The sequence below is a fragment of the Nuphar pumila genome, chromosome 5 (genome assembly GCF_984573655.1).
Source record: "Nuphar pumila chromosome 5, dmNupPumi1.hap1.1, whole genome shotgun sequence".
Lineage (NCBI taxonomy): Eukaryota > Viridiplantae > Streptophyta > Magnoliopsida > Nymphaeales > Nymphaeaceae > Nuphar > Nuphar pumila.
This window is the reverse complement of record NC_143253.1, coordinates 21,970,168-21,990,489: the sequence shown is the minus strand read 5'-3', so window position 1 is coordinate 21,990,489 and position 20,322 is coordinate 21,970,168. Positions and strand designations below refer to the sequence as shown.

At 36.8% G+C, this 20,322-nt stretch overlaps 1 protein-coding gene across 4 annotated transcripts in view; it reads left to right on the top strand.

The window, feature by feature from the left end:
* Positions 1–4,853: 4,853 nt before the first annotated feature.
* LOC149837080 (pumilio homolog 5-like) overlaps positions 4,854–20,322 on the top strand; it is a 119,707-nt gene continuing 104,238 nt past the window's right edge. The window contains exons 1-4 of one of the 4 annotated variants that reach the window (XM_090005806.1): positions 4,854–5,034; positions 7,574–7,674; positions 7,772–8,423; positions 8,568–8,650. In XM_090005806.1, coding sequence (XP_089861932.1) covers positions 7,991–8,423; positions 8,568–8,650 — 516 coding nt within the window. In that variant the 5' untranslated portion in view covers positions 4,854–5,034; positions 7,574–7,674; positions 7,772–7,990. Of the gene's footprint in view, positions 5,035–5,824; positions 5,950–7,573; positions 7,675–7,771; positions 8,651–20,322 lie in introns of those variants that run through there. The other 3 variants (XM_090005807.1, XM_090005804.1, XM_090005805.1) reach the window with 3 other exon arrangements.

The following is a 20,322-nucleotide window of genomic DNA, read 5'->3' as shown; positions in this document are numbered from 1 at the left end:
TATTGTGATATTATCGCTGTAAAATCAACAAACGATGATATAGGTAAAATATCATGATATTTTGAAAATATCGCCAAATTGATAATATCATGAGAATATCACGATGTTCTCATGATATTGTCAATTAGTTTTACTATTTTTATTTTTTTTTATTTTAAATATGTTTTATTTTTCTTTTATATTTTTCACTTGTTTTTTTATCTATGTATTATGTCTAAACATGATATTGTTTTACTTATTTTTTGTTGTTTTTTATATTTTTTAAGCCTGAAGATTTATCACTAAACCTATAATATCACAAAAAATAAATTTGCCGAGATATAGTTGATACCAATATGTGTGACTATGATGTATATGTTCAGGCCCGCCCAACCACTTGCCACCAACCCTATTCAAACTTTCAAAGCAACTATAGTGGTTTTTCTCACCTTGGTGAAAGAGGTGAGTGAGACATCTTCCTTTTTCACTGTTGAATCCTCAGCCTTCCAACAACTTCACTCCACCTTGGACGGCTTCATGAACTATGCATGCAAACCTGCCATATGCATTTTGTGATCAAACCACTGCATTAGGGTCAATGGCCAGACAGCCAATGCAAGATGGAAGGCTCTCTTGTTGATTGATTTATTGGATGGGTACCTCTTTTTCTAAGCAAACAAAGAATGAATGAACCACTCAAAACCTTCTATTTCCATTAAAATACTTTAGGGATGTCAACAGGTCGTGTACCCGACCCATCAGAGCATTACCCAAACCCACCCATATAACAAATATTTGGGGGTCACGATAACAAAATCTCAAATTAAAACCTGCATAATTTCAGAAATTTATTTTTACTGAAAATAGTTGTAAAATACTTGGGTCGGGGGTCGAGTACAGCTGTCAACATGTTCGATTTGTATCATGTACCCAACCTGAATTATGGGGTATGGGCATGGAGAGTGCTGACCTGAATAATATACAAGTCTACCTCAACCAAACCAAGTAATATGTGTGCTGAGTTTGGGTCATGATTTTTGGAGAGTACCCAACCCAACTCGTCTTTTTTGCTAGGTACTTGAATTGAAATGAGTAATTTATATAGTTTTTTAATAAAATTGTGTGGGTCCTGAGATTTTATATGAATGGACTTTTGTTACAAGTTATTTTCATTTGATGCATGATATGTTATATGAACGGTGGTTCATAATGGCCTAAAAAAGAGTTAAAATACATTATTGTATAATTAATAACCCTTATTGAATATTTATAATAGTGTCAAAAATTAGTACTTTTAAGAAATTTATGACCTAAATGTCTTATAAAACTGGATATGTCAAAGAATATTTAAGCATTCGATATAGTTGTTTTGAAGACGTAAAATGTCATAAAAGATTGATACTCGTTATAGATGATAATGATGTAAATTCTATTTTATATAGTGGTGATATTTACTTAATTGTTTTTATCATACGACATGACAAAGTTAGACAATAAGCAGTTGATAAGTGAAATAATCATCGAAGAAGCATTGTTTCAAACAACTATGGGATTAGTGTGGAGAATGTGCATTTATCTTAGGCAATTTGTAGTGTATATGTTAAGGGCAATCATGCGGCGAATATCCATCTCTCTCAAACAAATGTCAATATGATTGTTTGTAACATACATGTGGAGGGCATGTAGTTGTCCCAAACAATTAGAAATATAGATGTCTTACGTGCAAACAATGTTCAACTTGCACAAACAATTAATGTTGTACATGATTAAATGATGTCTGCAGAGAATGTGAAGGTGCTTGAACAAACCAATGTTATTGATGTTTAGTGCAATCATGCAAATAACATCCAACATTTGAATACAATTAATGATTTAACTATAGATTCATTGATAATGAGGTACAATTTGTTAGACTTTAAGAACTATGCTTGAGAATGTAGGTATTATTTTTATGGTTAATCATGAAATTTAGAAATGCATGAATGATGCATCCATGCAAGCAAATAAAAAGAGAAGTAAGATGCCTTGTGATTTAGTTTATGCACCAAAACAAACAATTAGTGGTAACAACGATTCTCTAGACAACGAAGAGTATGATAACGATAGCGTTGTCGTATACCCTCAAACGATAGGCGTGGACCAAGATACAAATAACATGCGACAATTAATGATAGATGCAAATGATACAAAAATGATAATTGAAAAGTTAAACCCTCAATATGTTGTGTAAGCTATATGGGTATTTATTGAATATTATAATTGATATTTTTTACTAATGAGATGTGCTTGAATATGTTCGCATTCAATCGATTCACATATAATAAAAAACAATTAAAAATCATTGAAGCGAGGGTATCTGAAATGACTAACGAGTTACGATACAAAAAAACTTAATGATCAAGAATTTTCCAAAGGCTAATAACATACTCAAATGATAGCGATATTATTGTCAACCAAATGTTTAATGATCTAAAGCATTATCGTAAATTTTTTAAAGATCATGTGATCAGACATAGTTCTAAAACAAAATTCTTGGAGACTTATAGTAATAGAGTAATTGTTGTATGCACGAAAAAGAACTCACAAACTATTGTTGATTGCACTTGGAAGATCCATTACACAAATGTACACAAATCAACATTCTTTAAAGAGAAAGTATACAAAAGTGAACATATATGTTGTGGTTCATTGGACAACTTTTGAGTAAAAAAAGTGTCTTTCACATGCATTTTCGGTGTTATTCTAAGTATGTGAAACTTTGCACAAAAACATACATGGATATATACTCACTTGAGTTTTAGTTAGTTTATGCAACTTCGCATACCAAAACTCCTTTACTACAATATAATCCTTCGTTCTTTTATCATTTCCCTCCTCATCTTCCCCTTATTCTTCGTTCTATCCCTTAAGTGACCTACTCTACATTGCCATAGGTGAAAACCTATGCACAGGATCATGCCCAAATGATCTTTCGATGTTTAGGTGCTTTCATATTCAAACTTGCAAAGTGGTCAAGTTGTACTATACAAATTACATTAAAGATCATAAATTTATAATTTCATATAAATCATGTCAAGATATTAATTTTTATACTTCTAATAAAACTAACACGTCTGCTAAGTTTTTACTATCTTACTTCACCTGACTCAGTTTTGAATATAGGCATGAAAGTGAAGTTGCCCTCACATGTAAGATACATGAATAGTCTTCCCACCAGTGTCGATGGACACAAGAGTGCCAAGAAAATGCAACAAGAATGCCAATGACATAAGTTCCAAACCCACCATTGACATCCTTTGCTGCAAGGTCGAAGTTGCGTGTACTCTCTAGTTGAGGGAAGAGACTAGAGGGTTTTACTGACCCAAGGCCAACCCATATGTAATCTGTGAGAGTTTTTTTTTTTCTCTTGAAGTAATAAGAAAACATTATTATAGTCAATTAACCACGGTCAATGTTTACGTCAGAGCACCGTAACCTTGGATAGAATGTTGTCAGCCCTGTATAGTTTGGCCAACGATACTCAAGCAAATCGTTCAGAATAGGCCAAAAAATAATAATAAAATATTATTTTATCACTCAAAATGTGACACATGTTAAAGCTATTAAAATACTAATTTAAATATTTTTGTATTTATTAAAAATAGCCTATTCAAGGTATCGATTTTAATGAACACCCATCAGCCATTCTGATGCCGTCCATCCTAAATACAAACTACATTGGAAAAAAGAGTGGGTTCCATCCAAGTGATGGGCATCCCATTCGTACAGGTTTTGGATACCGTTCATCTTGAGATCAAGGGCATCCAAGTGTTCCCTCAGAGCACACTGTGACCTGATGTTTGAGTACGGTTATTTTTACTAAATCCATGGGGAAGGACCAGTATGCACCCAAACAAGGGACAATTAAACATGTAAAGCAAAAACATTTTTGTAAAACCATAATCAAGAAAATGATATTTTGCACGAAAAAAATAAAACCCCTTTAGTAAATATCGCAGATGGTCCCCAAAAGGTTTGGCGTAGTGTGGTGGTGGGGGGGGGGGGGGGGGAGGGGGGCTAGGCCCTTAGTCTAGCAGTATAGGTTTAAATCTCATGGGGGTGATACCTTGATACCTTGCTTAAACTGAAGCATAAAGATTTTTTTTAGGCAAAAGGTAAGCTCACAGAATTTTAGCCTAAGGGGGTTGGCGTACTGTGGTGGGGGCTTTGGCTGCTAGAAGGACAGTCAAGGTTCTATTCTCATGAGTGCAGTGTAGACCCTCCTGCGCAGGCCAATGCTTAGCATAGTTTGGACGGCAGAAATCCTAGCTTCAGAGTTTTATGCTGCCGACAGGACGACCGTAGGTATGAAAAGCTGAGCTAACTTGATCGTTCTTAGTGTAGGGATGGCAGTGGGGCGGGGCGGGGAACAAGGACTCCACCCCCGCCCCGCCTCAAGATTTTATCCTCCACCCCCGCCTCCATCCCCGGCGGGGATGGATTTTATCCTCCACCCCCGCCTTCATCCCTGTTTCAACTCCTCCATCCCCGGTTCAAACAGGGACGAGGCGGGGATATTGTGGGGAAAAGTGGTCGGGGCGGGATTGGGGTGGGGATCGTGGCGGGGCGGGGCGGGGAAAAGTGCACGTCCATCCCCGCCTCCACCCCCGGACGGGAATGGATTTTAACCTTCATCCCCGGTCCAAACGGGGCGAGGCGGGGCGGGCCCCCGCTTTCCCCCGGTCCACTGCCATCCCTATCTTAGTGTGCCGGTTTCTTCGGGTTATAAATTAAAAAAAAAATTCAGTTTTTATGAAGCAGGACCATGATCGTAAGTACGACAGGCAGAGCGAGCGCGGCTAAGTCTTTGGTCCCGAGGCAGTCAGAGCGAGCGCGGGTGAAATCACGGGTGGGTGGAGAGAGTCCGAACACAAAGGTCCGTTCTTTTGTCGTCGGATGGTGGAAGGGTCGGACGGTCACGGAGGTTGACACTCTCGGGTTGTTCACAGGACGAGGAAGAGGGAGCTCAGAGAAAGAGAGACGAGAAGAATTAGGGTTTCATCTTCGGCGTCAATGGTAACGGGCCCGTCCTCTCTCTCTCTCTCTCGTTGTTGACTTCATTTTAGGTTTTTGGTTTTGGCAGTGGCCAATATTGTTGTTGGTTAAAGTTTGTGGGTTATTTTTTTCAGTGTTGTAACCTATTTGTGTTTCAGTCACTCTTTTCTTCGTCAATTATCAGATTTTACGTTATCAGATTTCATGTCAGTGTTGTGACTTGTTTTTGGTTTTGCGCTCTCTCGGTGTATGTTCTGCTTTAGTTTGTGAATTTTGGGCTTTTGCATATTGCTGGTAGCTTGTATTGGTTCTGATGTTATTCATTGCAAAGTGATTGCATTAGCTCGTTTAGATGAAAATTCGATCCATAATCAATCTGTTAGCGTATTATAGGTAGGTAACAACAGCTATGGAGACATGTCTGGTCAAGTTACTTAAGGATTAAGAAAGTGGATATTCTGTTATTTTCTCTCCCTCTCTCTTTTTTTTCCCAAAATGGTATTCTACTGATTTTTCTATTCCTTCATGACCAATCGAGGACGTTTTATGCTGAGTTTGCTCAACTATTGTTTTTCGGTGTTTGTGATTTACCCAAGGAGGGAACTTGAGTATAACTTTGTGTGATTGTCTATGATTTTTCTGGAGTATATAGTTTTTAAATAATGATTTTGCTGGCAATGGTGATTTTTAGTTTTGGATTTTAAAGGCGAAGGTGAAGGTGAAGGTGGTTTTTAGGATTCATATAAAAGAGAAATGCTGGAGCGTCAAAGCCCTCATTTGACAAAAAAATCGTTTTTTCTTTTCTTTAAAGGAGCATAAAGGGTAGATGAGACGCCCGATAGGGGTTAGGGCACGCCCCCCGCCCCCTCCTCCTCCTCCTCCCTTCACCCTACCTCCGGTTGACCGACTTTCCGGCGAACTACCTCCGGCGGCTAGGTATGTCCTTTTTTCTTGCTCTTCTTCACATCTTCTTCTTCTACTCTTCTAAGTTTCCTCCCCTTCCTCTTCTTATTCTTTTTCTCTCTTCTTCTTCTTTTTCTCTCTTTCTTCTTCTTTTTCTTCTTCTTCTTCTTCCTCCTCCTCTTCTTCTCTTCTAAGTCTCCTTCCCTTCCTCTTATTCTTATTCTTTTTCTTCCTCCTCTTCTTCTTCTTCAGTTATTTCCTCCCAAAATTTTAATTTTTGAAAATATCAAATTGTTTTGTTACTTTTGCACTATGTATGTGTGTCACCGTGTGTGTATGAGACTCTGAGTAGTTGACTGTGCATTTGTGTGTTTATTTATGTTTATATTCTGAATTTCTGATATATATTCATATAGGCATATATATTCTCAATTTCTGATATAAGGTCCAAAATCTATAACCAATGATGATGGGATGGCTCTCCTTCACCAATTAACGTGAAAATAAGGCTCACAATGCATTTAAAATTTTATATTACAAAGTATTGTGGGTGTCGATTTTTAGTGCCTTACAAAACACAACTAAATGTCGAAAATCCATAAGCTAAAACATGTTGCTTACTAAATAAATGATGAAAGTCCAACATGTAGAGTCTGGTCGGTGAAACACTCGTTCGTTAGAAAAGGTTGGGCAGTACCCTCTCTCTCTCTATATCACTGTCATATAATGATATTTTCAAAATATCGCGAGAGACAAAATATAGTGATATTATTGTAATGTTTTTGGGAAAAACTCTTTTTAAAAAAAAATTTAAGTTTGCATTTCTATTTTTGTGTTTCTTTTATATTTTAAAACCTTTAAAACATGTTTGTTTATATTTTTGAAAGAAAAACAATGCAAACATTATTATTTTCTTAGCTTTTTCTGTTGTTATTTATATTTTTTTCAATTTTTAAGCTCCCGAGATTTATCAACTTTTGGAAATATTTCCAAGAATTACCTCACCGAGAATTACCTTTAACGATACAGGTGACTATATATATATATTTATATATATGTGTGTGTGTGTGTGTTCTGAATTTCATATTGGTTAATTTACTTGTGAATGTTGTAATATTCTCATATTGGAGAGTCTTGGACAAATACATTCTTTGGTTATTAATGGTAACATGCATTATTTGTTGATGTGCGATTGTTGTTAGTGATTTTGTGGCTTAGTTTTTTGTTGAATGTTCATATTTTAGTTATTCGATACTTAGATAGATCAAGTTGTTGCATTAATGTTATTGTTACATATTGTTCTCGTACCCTTGAGTATTTATTTTAAACTTTCTATTTGTTATTAAATGTTGATTAATCACTAAAACATTTTATTTATTTATTTATGTTTTTTAAGTATTCTTTAAAATTTTAAAGTTTTTTTTTTGTGTGATGCCTTTGGAGGCTTACCACTCACTTCATATTTTGGTGGAGCACTTCACTACACCTCAATTCACAACATCGCACATGGTTGTTTTCTGATTGATACAATATGTCGTACATTTCCTGTTTGAGGGTTAGTGATTGGACCATTTATGAAGAATATAAACATTTTCTTTTCCTTGGCTAAGATCAATTGATTAATCCTCTTTTTTTCTCCTTTGTCTTCCTTTCCCAGTGTTGGACCTTTAAAAGCAGCTGCACTTGAACTGTTTTCTGTTGAATGAAGCAAGGTCATCTACATGTGTTTGCAGAATTTTGGTGTCACTGACTGCAGAGGTAGTATACTTGTTTAATCTTCCATTGCCATGATTCTGGTATCGGGCTTCAATCACATTTAAAATGCTTGCTTGATTTCTACTTACAATACTTGCAGTATTTGGTGTGGAGGATGAAGAGCATTTGGCTGTCCATACTTCCTTCTTGGCAACAGTTGCCTCCATGTTATTTGCTTCTGTGATGAAAGAATTACACACTTTTGGATCCATTGTTAGGAAAAAACATGTAAACTTTATCAATACTGCATGCACATTGTTTATCTATTTGTCTATTTAGAGCACATACACTTGTCTCCATTCGCTTATATACGTTCAAGATGACAACTGAAAGCCCGGTGAGGTTGGTGGGCAATGGAGGAACTAGGAAATTGCCATCTTCCAAGGAAACGATGACCTGTACATCACCCTCAAACAAGGTGGCTGCTCAAGAATTGGGAATGCTTTTAAGAGACCATAAAGTTCATGGAAATGAGCAAGATGGAGTGCCTAATCGAAGTGAAAGTGCTCCACCAAACATAGAAGGTTCATATGCTGCATTTGGGGATTTTTTTGGTCAGCAAAACCAAAATTCTAGTTCGGAAATGAGTTGGAAGAGTTTAAGCACTATGGGGAATTCTGACTCAGAGGAACAACATCGTTCTGATCCTGCCTATGTATCTTATTATTACTCTAATATCAATTTGAACCCAAGGCTTGCTCCACCTATTGTTTCTTCAGAAACTTGGCGGTTGGCTGGTCGGTTCAGAGATGGTAAGAAATTTTTGAGTTCTTTTGATGACGGCAGTAATGAATCATTAGTTTTCTCTCGCTCAGCCCTTTCTACTCACAAGGAGGAGCCTGAGGAGGAAGGGCCACCCACTGGCAATCTTGTTAAACATGCTTATACTGATTCAGGAGAAAGGACCGGGGATTTTTTATCGGGAAGATTCTCAGATGCATCATCTGGTCGCCACAAAAGTCTGGTGGACTTGATCCAGGTGAGAAATTGGAAATGACATTTTGTTTGCATAACCTATTATTTAGAGTTATTTATTCGAGATCCAAATCAACGACATTGTGCCCTGATCATGCTTATTCTGTTCCACATTTCCTCTTTTTGCTTTCATTTTTCATTCCTCTTGATTCTCTTCCAACTTGCTGGCCATGGAGTTTGAGAACGTCCATAACATGCTGCCTTGCATATTATCTTCATATCATTGTATCTGGCTGATACTATGCAATCATTTTCAAAATTATCTTGGCACCTTCAAACAACAATTCCAGTTCTTGATTGTGATATTCTTGTTTTTTCTTGAAAATTTTGTCAAGTCTGTTGCCTACCAAGCTCCCAGCTGGCATAAGAAGCATGCTGTTGCTTTAGGAGTGAAAAGAGAAAAAAAAAACAAATTGAAAGAAAAACTAATAGGACAACAACATTCAAAAGTATCATGGTAAAGAAGGTTTTTGCATTTGTGTATGGTAAATGATGAGAATAAAGGGGGCTGGTGACAAATATTCATAAACCTCCATCTAGATCATAGAGCAATTCACATTGAAAATAACACTGCATGACACATTAAATAAGAGCTTCCTGTCCCCTTATGCATGGTGCACGTTGGTATCCTTCATCCGGAATGGGGACCTAGAAGAAATACATAAAAGGAGAATATGAACATTAATCTTTTTTGCATGACATGTATCTCTTCACATAGAAGTTAGAAGTGTACTGATTTTCTATAAGGGGAACCTAAAGTAAATCTTTCAATCCTTTAGAGTCCCAAACAATAGGTGGTGGGGCAAGTTTGGCCCAAATGAAGGGAGATTTCAGTGTTTCTTCCAACACCAAATCATTTCTCTAGTATTTGTTTCAGTTGATTTCTAACCAAGACTTTGTTTTAGTTCTTTAATTGTGTGGCTCATATTCTGTAATTTGTATTATTGTGGCATTTGGTGTCATGTATTAGTCTCACATCTGATTACCCTTCTCTAATTAGGTTTTGTATGGATATTTGTTTTTCTCAGTTTGTAGTTTGTACACCTCAATAAATTTGTATATTTTTTAATGATTCTAGGATTGTAGCCTGATTTTGTTCCAGACTTACAGTTCTTTGTCCAATTTGTGACAAAGGCTTGGATTGGATCTTTTAATTTTTTTTTATATTGCCTTGGAGCAGTAACTTTTTATAAATATTATAGTTTTGCCTGGATATGTCTTCTCATTTTGCTTAGGCACTTTTGTTGATACCATTCATTGTTTGGCTTTTGTTTGTTACTTTATTTATACTAGTAATGTGCATGTGTCTTGCATGCACAAGTGCACACAAAAAAAGTTTTAGAAATTATTAACTTTTTAAATTTGAGGATCCTATGGCGATAAAGAAAAAATTTAGAAAAAATTTAGAAATTCTTAACTCTTTCAATTCAAGGATCCAGTAGAGCCAAGTGCTCAATTATCAATGAGTTTGATACGTTATACATATAGTAATGTGCATGTGTGTTGCATGAGCGTGTGCACAAGTGCATACAAAAAGTTTTAGAAATTATTCTCTTTAAATTCAAGGATCCTATGGCGATAAGGAGGAAAAAATCTAGAAAACCTTAACTCTTTCAATTCAAGGATCCAATATGGATGAATGCTCAATTATCAATGATTTTTATACGTCTTAATATTATAAGTGTTTTATTAAAATTTTAAAAACACTTAAAAAGTTGACATGTCCAAAAGCGTTGGTGTATTTGGATATCTTGCAAGGCATGTGCTTGAACCATACCCCATGCTCTTTTTTTTGACAACTCAAGAATGAACTCTTACTACGGTTACCACTAACATGCTAATTGCGAAATTTAGTAAATCCAGATTTTCCTAAATACAATCAGTTCAGAGTATAGATGGATCCATACCATAGCTACCACTACCAGGAAACAAACTGGATATGAGAAGCATTGTGTGAAGCGGAAGTGGAGAAGCGAGTGTTAAAAAAGTAGTATGAAGTAGGAAACATAATACAATTTTGAAGCGATTATGTAAGTGCATGAAAAATGAAAATGAAACACATAGAAATCAATATGAAGCACGGGCAAAAGCAAATTAGAAACGACATTAGCACAAGTATAAAACCAACATGAAAGCTTGTTATAAAGAAAATTATTATTTTTAATATAAAAAACATAGAAAGTTAGGGCGAAGGGAGTGAAAAGTGACAAGAAGCGATTGTGGAAACTTTAATGGAGTACACAGGAACTGAGAGAGAGAGAGAGAGAGAGAGAGAGAGAGAGAGAGAGAGAGAGAGAGAGAGAGAGAGAGAGAGAGAGAGAGAGTACTCTTAACACTCCCCCTCAAGTTGGAGCATAGATATCAATCATGTTCAGCTTGCCGCAACATTTTGAGAAACTGGGTCTAGCAAGAGGCTTTGTAAAAATATCTGCAACTTGGTCCTCCGACTTTAGATGTTTGGTAGCGATATGACCAGCTTGAACCATATCTCTTACGTAGTGGTAGTCAACCTCAATATGTTTTGTTCTCTCATGAAATACATGATTATTTGCTATATATGTAGCCGCCTTGTTATCACACATCATTACCATAGGAGATGAAACCTTCACTTGAAGATCATTTAGTACAGTTCGAATCCACATCAATTCAGTTGCTGTTTGGGCCATAGCCCTATATTCTGATTCAGCACTGGACCTAGCAACCACATTTTGCTTCTTACTTCTTCATGAAATTAAGTTATCTCCCACAAACACAAAATCCTGTGGTAGATTTTCTATCCTCTACATATCCAGCATAGTCAACATCAGAGTAAGCAACTATTTTCAGGGTCCCCCCTTTCTTGAATAATAACCCTTTTCCAGGAGAAGATTTTAAGTACCTGAGTATCATTATTGCAGCATTCTAGTGTACCTGAGTCGGTTTGTCCATGAATTGGCTAACCTTGCTTACTGCTAAAGCAATATCCGGTCTAGTCACAGTCACATATAGTAGCTTCCCTATCAGTGAGTGATAGCTTTTGCTATCAACAGGTTTTGACCCCTCTTCGAACAACTGAACTTTATGATCCATGAGAATATTTGCTGGTTTAGCTCCCAACATTCCTGTCTCTTTTAGTAAGTCAAGAACATACTTTCGTTGAGACAAAACCACACCTTCACTGCTCCTGGCAACTTCTATACCTAGAAAATATCTAAGTGGACCAAGGTCTTTTATAACAAAATGTTTTTGAAGATGAGCCTTTGTAGCTGCAATATCTTTCATATCATCTCCTGTAAGGATGATGTCATCCACATATACAACCATAACAACTAGACCTGAGTTAGTTTTCTTAATAAATAATGTGTGGTCTGACGCTGACCTATTGAAGCCAAACTTTGACATCACTTCAAACAACTTTTGAAACCATGCACGAGGACTTTGTTTCAGACTATATATCACCTTTCTTAATATGCACACCTTCTGACACTCCCCTTCAACCTCGAACCCAGGAGGTTGTTGCATGTATACTATCTCAGACAGATTCCCATATAGAAATGCATTTTTCATATCTAGTTGACACAGACTCCATCCACGGTGAACAACTACGGAGAGGACAAGACAAATGGTACCCATTCGTGCGACAAGAGAAAAAGTTTCAAAGAAATCAACACCATATGTCTGAGTATACCCTTTTGCTACTAATCTGGCCTTGTATCTTTCAATTGAACCATCTAATTTGTTCTTAATGGTATATATCCATTTGCATCCAACAATGTCGGCATCCTTTGAGGGATCAACTAGGTCCCATGTCTGTTGAGACAATAAGGCATCCATTTCATCTTGCATTGCCTTCTTCCACCTGTTATCGAGCTCTGTCTATTGATAGCTCAGAGGAATAGTTTCAGCAGATAAGGCTGAAATAAATGCTTTCATCTGACTACCAATTTTGGCATCGGACACAAAATGAGATATAGGATATAAGGTACATTGTCGTGTCCCCTTCCATAGAGCGATTGGCCTGTTATCATCAACATGAAGGTCACTGTTATCAGGAGCACTTACCTCAAGAGAAGAAGAAGATGAAGGCATGGGAGGAGGTGGAGCTCTACGCACATATACCAATGGAAGATTATGAAACCGTGAGGAAGGTAGAGTTGGATTCTGTAATTGGGGCACAAATTCCAAGGGAAAAAGAGGGACAAGAAGGGGAAAAGAGTCATCTTGATCAACTTGCATCTGAGCACCAATACTAGAATAATATGGAATGAACTCCAAGAAAGATACATCCGCACTGACATACTCTCGCCGAGAAATCGAATCATAACATCGATACCCCTTTTGATTTTTTGGATAACCTATAAACATACACTTAGTTGCTTGAGCAACTAATTTATCAGGGTCAGGTCCAAGTTTGTGCACAAAGCAAACACACCCAAATACCTTGGGCGAGAGAGAGAAAAGCGAAGCATTAGGATTTAGGATATGCAAAGGAATTTGATCTCCCACAGATGATGAAGGCATGCAGTTGATCAGATAACAAGCTGTGATAACCGCATCACCCCAATATAAAGCAGGGACATTGGATTGAATCAAGGTTTTAAAACCCGTGACTCGGAACTCGACTCGTTCTTTATTGACTCGTGACTCGGCGGGTCAACTCGGTGACTCGGACCGGGTTTTGTTAACTTTTGATTTTAAAAGAAAAACACTATATAAATTATCATTTAAACATATAAAAGTTTGTAGAATGACTTAATTACTAGTGTAATTGATTAATAAGTAAAATAACATCAAGTAAACCTATATCTAACTTATAATTACTCATCTAATAGCAAGAAATCGAACAACCAAGCAAAACAATAATTCAATATTTCAATAGAAACAAGCTCTAAAGTAAAGTTAAGTTAAAAACTTACAAGAGTAAGAGTAAAAACTAAAGTAAAGATAATCATACTTGAGCAATCTGCCAATGCATGTCAGCAATCAACTTTCACATCTCAGCAATAACCATACTAGACCCATGGCCATATAACAAAATTACAAAAATAGACAAGAAGAACTGCTAGAAGAACAAAGGGTTACAGTTACACATAGGACATTTAGATGATATTGCGGCGAGATCAGAGAAAAAAACAAAACAGGAAATTATGGAGGAAGAATACAGGAAATTCAAGAAATTAACACATAGGAAATTAAAAAGAAATTAAAAAACAGAAAAATCAGTAAAAACAAAACAAAGAATTAACAAAATAGAAATTGAAATGTATTGAAACACAGACAATGCATGTAATGAAAGACAGGAAGTTCAGTAAAAAAAAATGATACTTAGCAAAATGAAGAGCAAAACTCAGTAAAATAACAAAACAAAAAAATAAACTTAGTCAAATGAAAACTAACAGAAATTCTGGAAAACAAACTGCAAATAAAAAAAAAAACAAAAATATGAAATTACCGAAACTAAAACAACAAATGCAATGAGATTGAGACTAATGATACACATAAATGAACATACGACAAATAATGAACTGAAATAAAAAAAAACCACCAAATTTGAAATGCAGGTATTTGCAGATATGAGAAACTGCTCTAATACAGGATGAACAAATGATTCAACAATGAGATTAAACAGAAAGCAATTAATGCAGGGAAAATGCGGATAAAAATGAAAATACAAAGCAACAGAAATGACATGCGAAAATGAAAACTTAGACAAATGTTGTGCAACTCACCATGTAATGCATGGTACAGAGGCGTACGCCTCAGTTACAGAGGCGTACGCCTCAGGTACAGAGGCGTACGCCTCAGGTACATACAACATACATACCTTCACAAATCTCTCTGAAAAAACTCGCCGGAAAATCTGCACTCTCCGGAAAATCTCGCCGGAATATCGCGCGGCACACTGTTTTTGCTGGAGAAGATGCGTCGGATTTGCACCGACTCCTTACTGTTCACACTTCACCGTCGATGTGTTTGCTTCGTTCCCAAAAAAAATAACGATACATACCTTCACAAATCTCGTCGGAAAATCGTGCCGGAAAATCTCGCCGGAATATCGCGCGGCGACACACTGTTTTTGCTGGAGAAGATGCGTCGGATTAGCAACGACGCCTTAATGTATTTAATCGATGTGCTTGCTTCGTTCCCAAAAAAAAAACGATACATACCTTCACAAATCTCGTCGGAAAATCGTGCCGGAAAAACGCACGGCGTCGCTGTTACTGTTAACGCCAGAAAATCAATGCCAGCGTCGCTGTTCACGCCAGAAAATCAATGCCGGCGTCGCTGTTCATGCCAGAGCTATCGTCGGATGGCTTAAAACTGAAGAGTTGAAGACCTCGGCTTCTCCTCTCTTCAGTCGAGACAGTGCTTGAAAACTGAAGAGTCGAAAACCCTAAAGTCCTTTAAGTGTTTTCGCTAAAAGGTAAAGTTTTTTTAATTTCAAAAATGCCATTTTCACTAAACCAACGGGTCTTCAGTGACTCGGGACTCGGCCCGAGTCGCCCGAGTCAGAGCGATCCTTCCAGCGAGTTTTGTCAAGGCAAAGGTGGCAGAACTCGCCCGAGTACGCCATGACTCGTGACTCGGCCGAGTCAGCCCGAGTCATCCCGAGTCCGGCCCGAGTCAAGCCCGAGTATTGGCAATCCGAGTATGCCTAGCCGGGTTGACTCGCTGGAGGGCCGAGCCGAGCCGAGTCAACGAGTTGACTCGGCGAGTTTTTAAACGTTGGATTGAATCATAAGGGTACATGCTACATCAAGGAGGTGCCTATGTTTTCGCTCATCCACCCCATTTTGTTGAGAAGAATAGGCACTAAGTGGTTTGAGGTTGAATGCCATGGTCTTGATAAAATTGCAACAAGGCTTTGGTTTTAAACTCAAGAGCATTATCAGTGCGGACAATCTTGACAACAGATTCAAACTGAGTTTTTATTTCAACAACTAATGATTTGATAATATTGTTAAAATATGTAATCTCATAGGCAACTCATATCTCATGTGTAATCTCATAGACAGCTCATGTAATCCCTTGCAATGTTTTTCTTTCTTTTAGTTAGTTTAGTTCTAGTTTAAACCCAACTAGAACTCACTTAAAACCCAATTTTAGGACACCTTTAGGCTTCACCTTTTTGACTAGTCAAAAAGACCTTTTTGACCGAGTCAAAAAGGTGCAGCTTCAAGGGGGCCGTTGGGCTCCCAACAACTCTAATAGAGCAGTTGGGAGTCCAATGACTCCCTTGAGGCTCCTATCCCCTTCTTCTATAAATATGGGGTTGTTTTCCCTTGTAAAGTAATTCTTTGTTCTTTGTTCTTGTGGGAGTTCTCTCCCAAGTCCCAAGTTTATGAAATCTTGTTCTTCATTTTATGTATACCCTTTTTTGGGTATTGTGTATGAGTGTGAGCTCTTTTGTGTGAATGCCTTTGTTTCGTAAATCCTCTTTGTGAGTGTTGAAGAAACAATCCTTGTTAGGGATTGCTACATTCTTTTATGGTATCAAAGCAAGGTTGATAGAAGCAATCAGTCCAAAGTTCTTCTTGTGCATTGTGAAGCGTGCTATTCGTGTTTTTCTCAAAGGAAAGAAGCCTCTTTGAAAGGCTAGTTGTGTGGAGCCTTGGAAGCTTGGAAGACTAGATATTTTTGCTTCTTGTGGTGGTGTATTTCTCTCTTTTTCTTTCCTTCTCCCCTTCTTCCTTTCCTAAGCTTGTAAAATGGATGACAATGAGCACCTCATTTGGGGAAAAGGGGCTACGGGTTATGGGCTAATGCTCACTAAAGAAGAAGGAAAAGAAATACCTTTTCCGGAGGTAGAAAAAGTTAAAGCCGCTTCCACTTATAAGAAAAAGTGAAAAAAATGGAGAATGGGTCACTCCAAAATTATGTCTTGGCTCATTTCTAATGTGGATATAAAGAAGTGTTCAAGCTTTGCGAAGTTTGAACACACTAATGATGCTTGGGACTATCTCAAGAGAATGTATTCTCTTAAAGATGTTGCTCATATATGTAATCTTGAAAAAAGGTTCACAATATGGTTCAAGGAGATAAAAGTATTAGAGAATACTATAATAGCTTGTTCGAGCTATGAGAAGAATTGGCTCTCCTTGAACCAAAGTGGCATTGTCCACAGGATATAGAGCTTCACCAAAATCAAATAAATACGAAGCATTTTTTTCAATTTATTAATAGTTTAAGACCAGAATTTGAGACAACCAAGTCCACTCTTCTTCATCGAGGGAAGGTTCTCTCTATTGAGGACACAATTGAAGAATTGAGTATGGAAGAAAACTGACTGAAGAAAAGAATCTCAAAAAATGATGATGACTCAATTTTAGCTGTTTCAAGATCAGGGAATCATGTTCATCCATATAAACCTCCACATTTTGGAAAAACATATGATGAGAAATACGAAAGTAAGGTAGAAAAAAAAGAAGTAATTTGTTATTATTGTCGTGAACTTGGGCATGTCAAGACGTACTGCTCAAAGTTAAAGAAGCCTTATGAAAAGAAGGTTGCTACTGTTGAAGCTCAACAAGAGACAAAAGAAACATCTATTGGAAGCATGCCATTATCTCAGCTAGTGGAGGCACTTCAACCACTTCTTAAAGGAGCTTCCCCATCTCCTGGAGCTGCGGTCTCTTCAGTAAGCATCTCCGATCCAGGTAAACCTCTTTGGCTTCTTGATTCTGGTGCATCTTTTCATATGACCCCTATCATAGAATTATTGTCTCAATATCATAACCGAAGTGGTTCAAACGTTTTGACTGCCAACGACACTTTTCTTGAGATTAAGGGAATATGATGTTTTGAAAATTCTTCTCAAAACTTAAACAAATTTTGTGTTCCAAAAATTAGATATATACCCAAACTTAATTTAAACCTTTTATCCGTATCTCAGTTAACTGATCATGGGTGTAATGTTTTCTTCTCCTCTCGTGATTGTTGAGTACAGGATCACCAGTCAGGGAAGCTGATTGGGGAAGGCTATAGAGAAGGAGGCTTGTACTACCTGGATTTTTTGGATTTTTCTAAGAGCACATTGTGTTGCAATGTTCAAAAGTTGGATTTGGATCTTTTGTACAAAAGATTTGGACATCCTTGTATATCCAAGATTCAACACTTTTCGAACATGGAAAAATTTTGTAATTTTGAAACTTTACATGTGAAAATTGTATTCTTGGAAAAATGAAAAGATTACCTTTTCCGGAAAGAACTTTTGTTTCTACACGACCACTTGAGTTGATTCATTCTGATGTCTGGGGTCCTGCACCAATTATATCAAAATGTGGGTTTGTTTATTATGTTATCTTTGTAGATGACTTTACACGACACACTTGGATTTATTTTCTTAAACATAAATCCGAAGTCTTCTCGCATTTTAAACTCTTTCATAATATGGTCAAAAATCAGTTTAAAGAGGACATTTCAATATTTCGTACCGATTCAGGGGGAGAATCCCTATCAAAGGAATTCCAAGATTATTTAAATCAATATGGAGTTATACATCAAAAGTCATATCCCTACACTCCTCAACAAAATGGCCTAGCTGAAAGAAAGCATAGGCACATTATTGAGACAACAAGAACCCTCCTCATATCACATCAAGTACCAAAAATTTTCTGGGCTGAAGCAACCTTAAATGCTGTTTATCTCATCAATAGGATGCCCTCTTCGTCGTTAAACACTATTTCTCCAATCAAAAAGCTTCTTAAACAAATTCTTGATTACTCCAGGTTCAGGGTATTCGGGTGCAAATGTTTTGTATTCTTAGATAAAAATGATAAGCTTTCATCTCGAGCTATTCCTTATGTCTTCTTAGGATATGCAAGTCATCAAAAGGGTTATAGATGTTTTGACTTTAGAGATAACAAATTATATGTCTCAAGAAACGTATCCTTCTTAGAAAATGAAAGTCCATTTGAAACCAAAGCATCTGCAGAAACAGATGAGTATTCCTTTCTATTTGATTTAGTCTTAAAGAATGAAGAATGTAACGTTGAGCAAGATGATCAAAGTGATATTTCTCCTATTGAACCAATTAGTGATAACCAAGAGTTCATTCAATATTCTGGACGAGAAAACTCAGAAAGACCATGTGCCCTTGAAAGGTACTCTGTAGAATCAAAACCCAAGATGTCAACAAGAAAATCTACTAGGATCTCAAAAAATCTTGAGAAAGTTGTGTCATATAAATCTTTTTTGCCAAAATTTCAAACTTTTATAGCCTTAATTCACTCCTACGAAGAACCTCCTAGTTATGCTATAGCCAAAACTCAACCAGAATGGGTAAAAGCCATCCAAGTGGAATTAGAAGCCTTAGAAAAGGCAAACACTTGGACTATACAAGAACTTCCGCCTAACAGGAAACCTATTGGTTGTCGATGAGTTTACAAAGTAAAGACTAAAAGCGATAAGTCTTGAGCGGTTTAAGGCTAGATTAGTTGCCAAAGGCTACGCTCAAGAATATGAAATATATTATGAGGAAACCTTTGCTCAAGTAGCCAGAATGATCAAAGTTAGAATCCTAATTGCCCTTGCCTCTATAAAGCAATGGTTCATATATCAAATGGATGTTAAGAATGCATTCCTAAATGGTAGTTTAACTGAAGAAGTATACATGGATCCACCACCAGGAATTGATGTTCCTAAAGGAAAAACTCTTCGTCTAAATAAAGCCTTATATGGACTTAAATATGCTCCGAAGGCTTGGTATGATAAATTTAGCAAGGTGATGCTTGATTTTGGTTTTCAATTCTTGTCTTACTGACACTGCTTTGTTTGTTAAGAATTCTAATGAAGGTATCATTATCCTCTTTCTCTACGTCGACGACATGATCATCACTGGCAGTGACAAACAAGGAGTGTGCAATATTAAAAAATTTCTCAAAACTCACTTTGAAATGAGTGATTTGGGTTTCTTAAAGTACTTTCTTGGTATAGAAGTTGCTTATTCTTCTAGAGGATATTTGCTAACACAATCTAAGTTTGCTTGGGATATTGTTGTTAGGTCAAGCATTTCAGACAAGGTTTTAAAACCCAGTGACTCGGGACTCGACTCGTTCTTTATTGACTCGTGACTCGGTGGGTCAACTCGGTGACTCGGACCGGGTTTTGTAAACTTTTGATTTTAAAAGAAAAACAATATATAATTTGTCTCAAACCATGTTTTTCAGTAAACAAGAGATGTTTTTTGGCTCCATGCAGAATCTTGGGTTGAACTGAAATAAGGAGATCGTAGCATGTGGATAAATTGTTCATTAATGAGCAATAAGTTGGAAATGTGGAATGAAAGAGCACAATTTATTCCAGTTACATAGATGCCTTTATGCATTAAAAATGCACTGCCTATAAAGAAAAGAGAAATTTTTGTTGGATGTGATAAGGCAAGGTGAGGACAATTGGTTCTGATTAAAGGGGTATAGCCTATATGAGATACAAAGAAAATATGAAGTCTGAAAGGACAAGAAAGAAGCACCAAGTAGATGTTGGAACTCTATGGATGTTAAGGCCAAAGTTATGTATGACTTTGTTCCAGTTTCTTGTCTATTATGCCTTCATAAAGATGGGGCAAAGAGGAAAGGTGTGAGGAGAAAACCAAATTCTTTCTTGTTATATATTCATGTTAGTAAAGTTTAAAGCAAAATATTAAATGCATTTATGCAAAGAAACTGCAAAAAATATAATTGTGTAGAACATAATAAA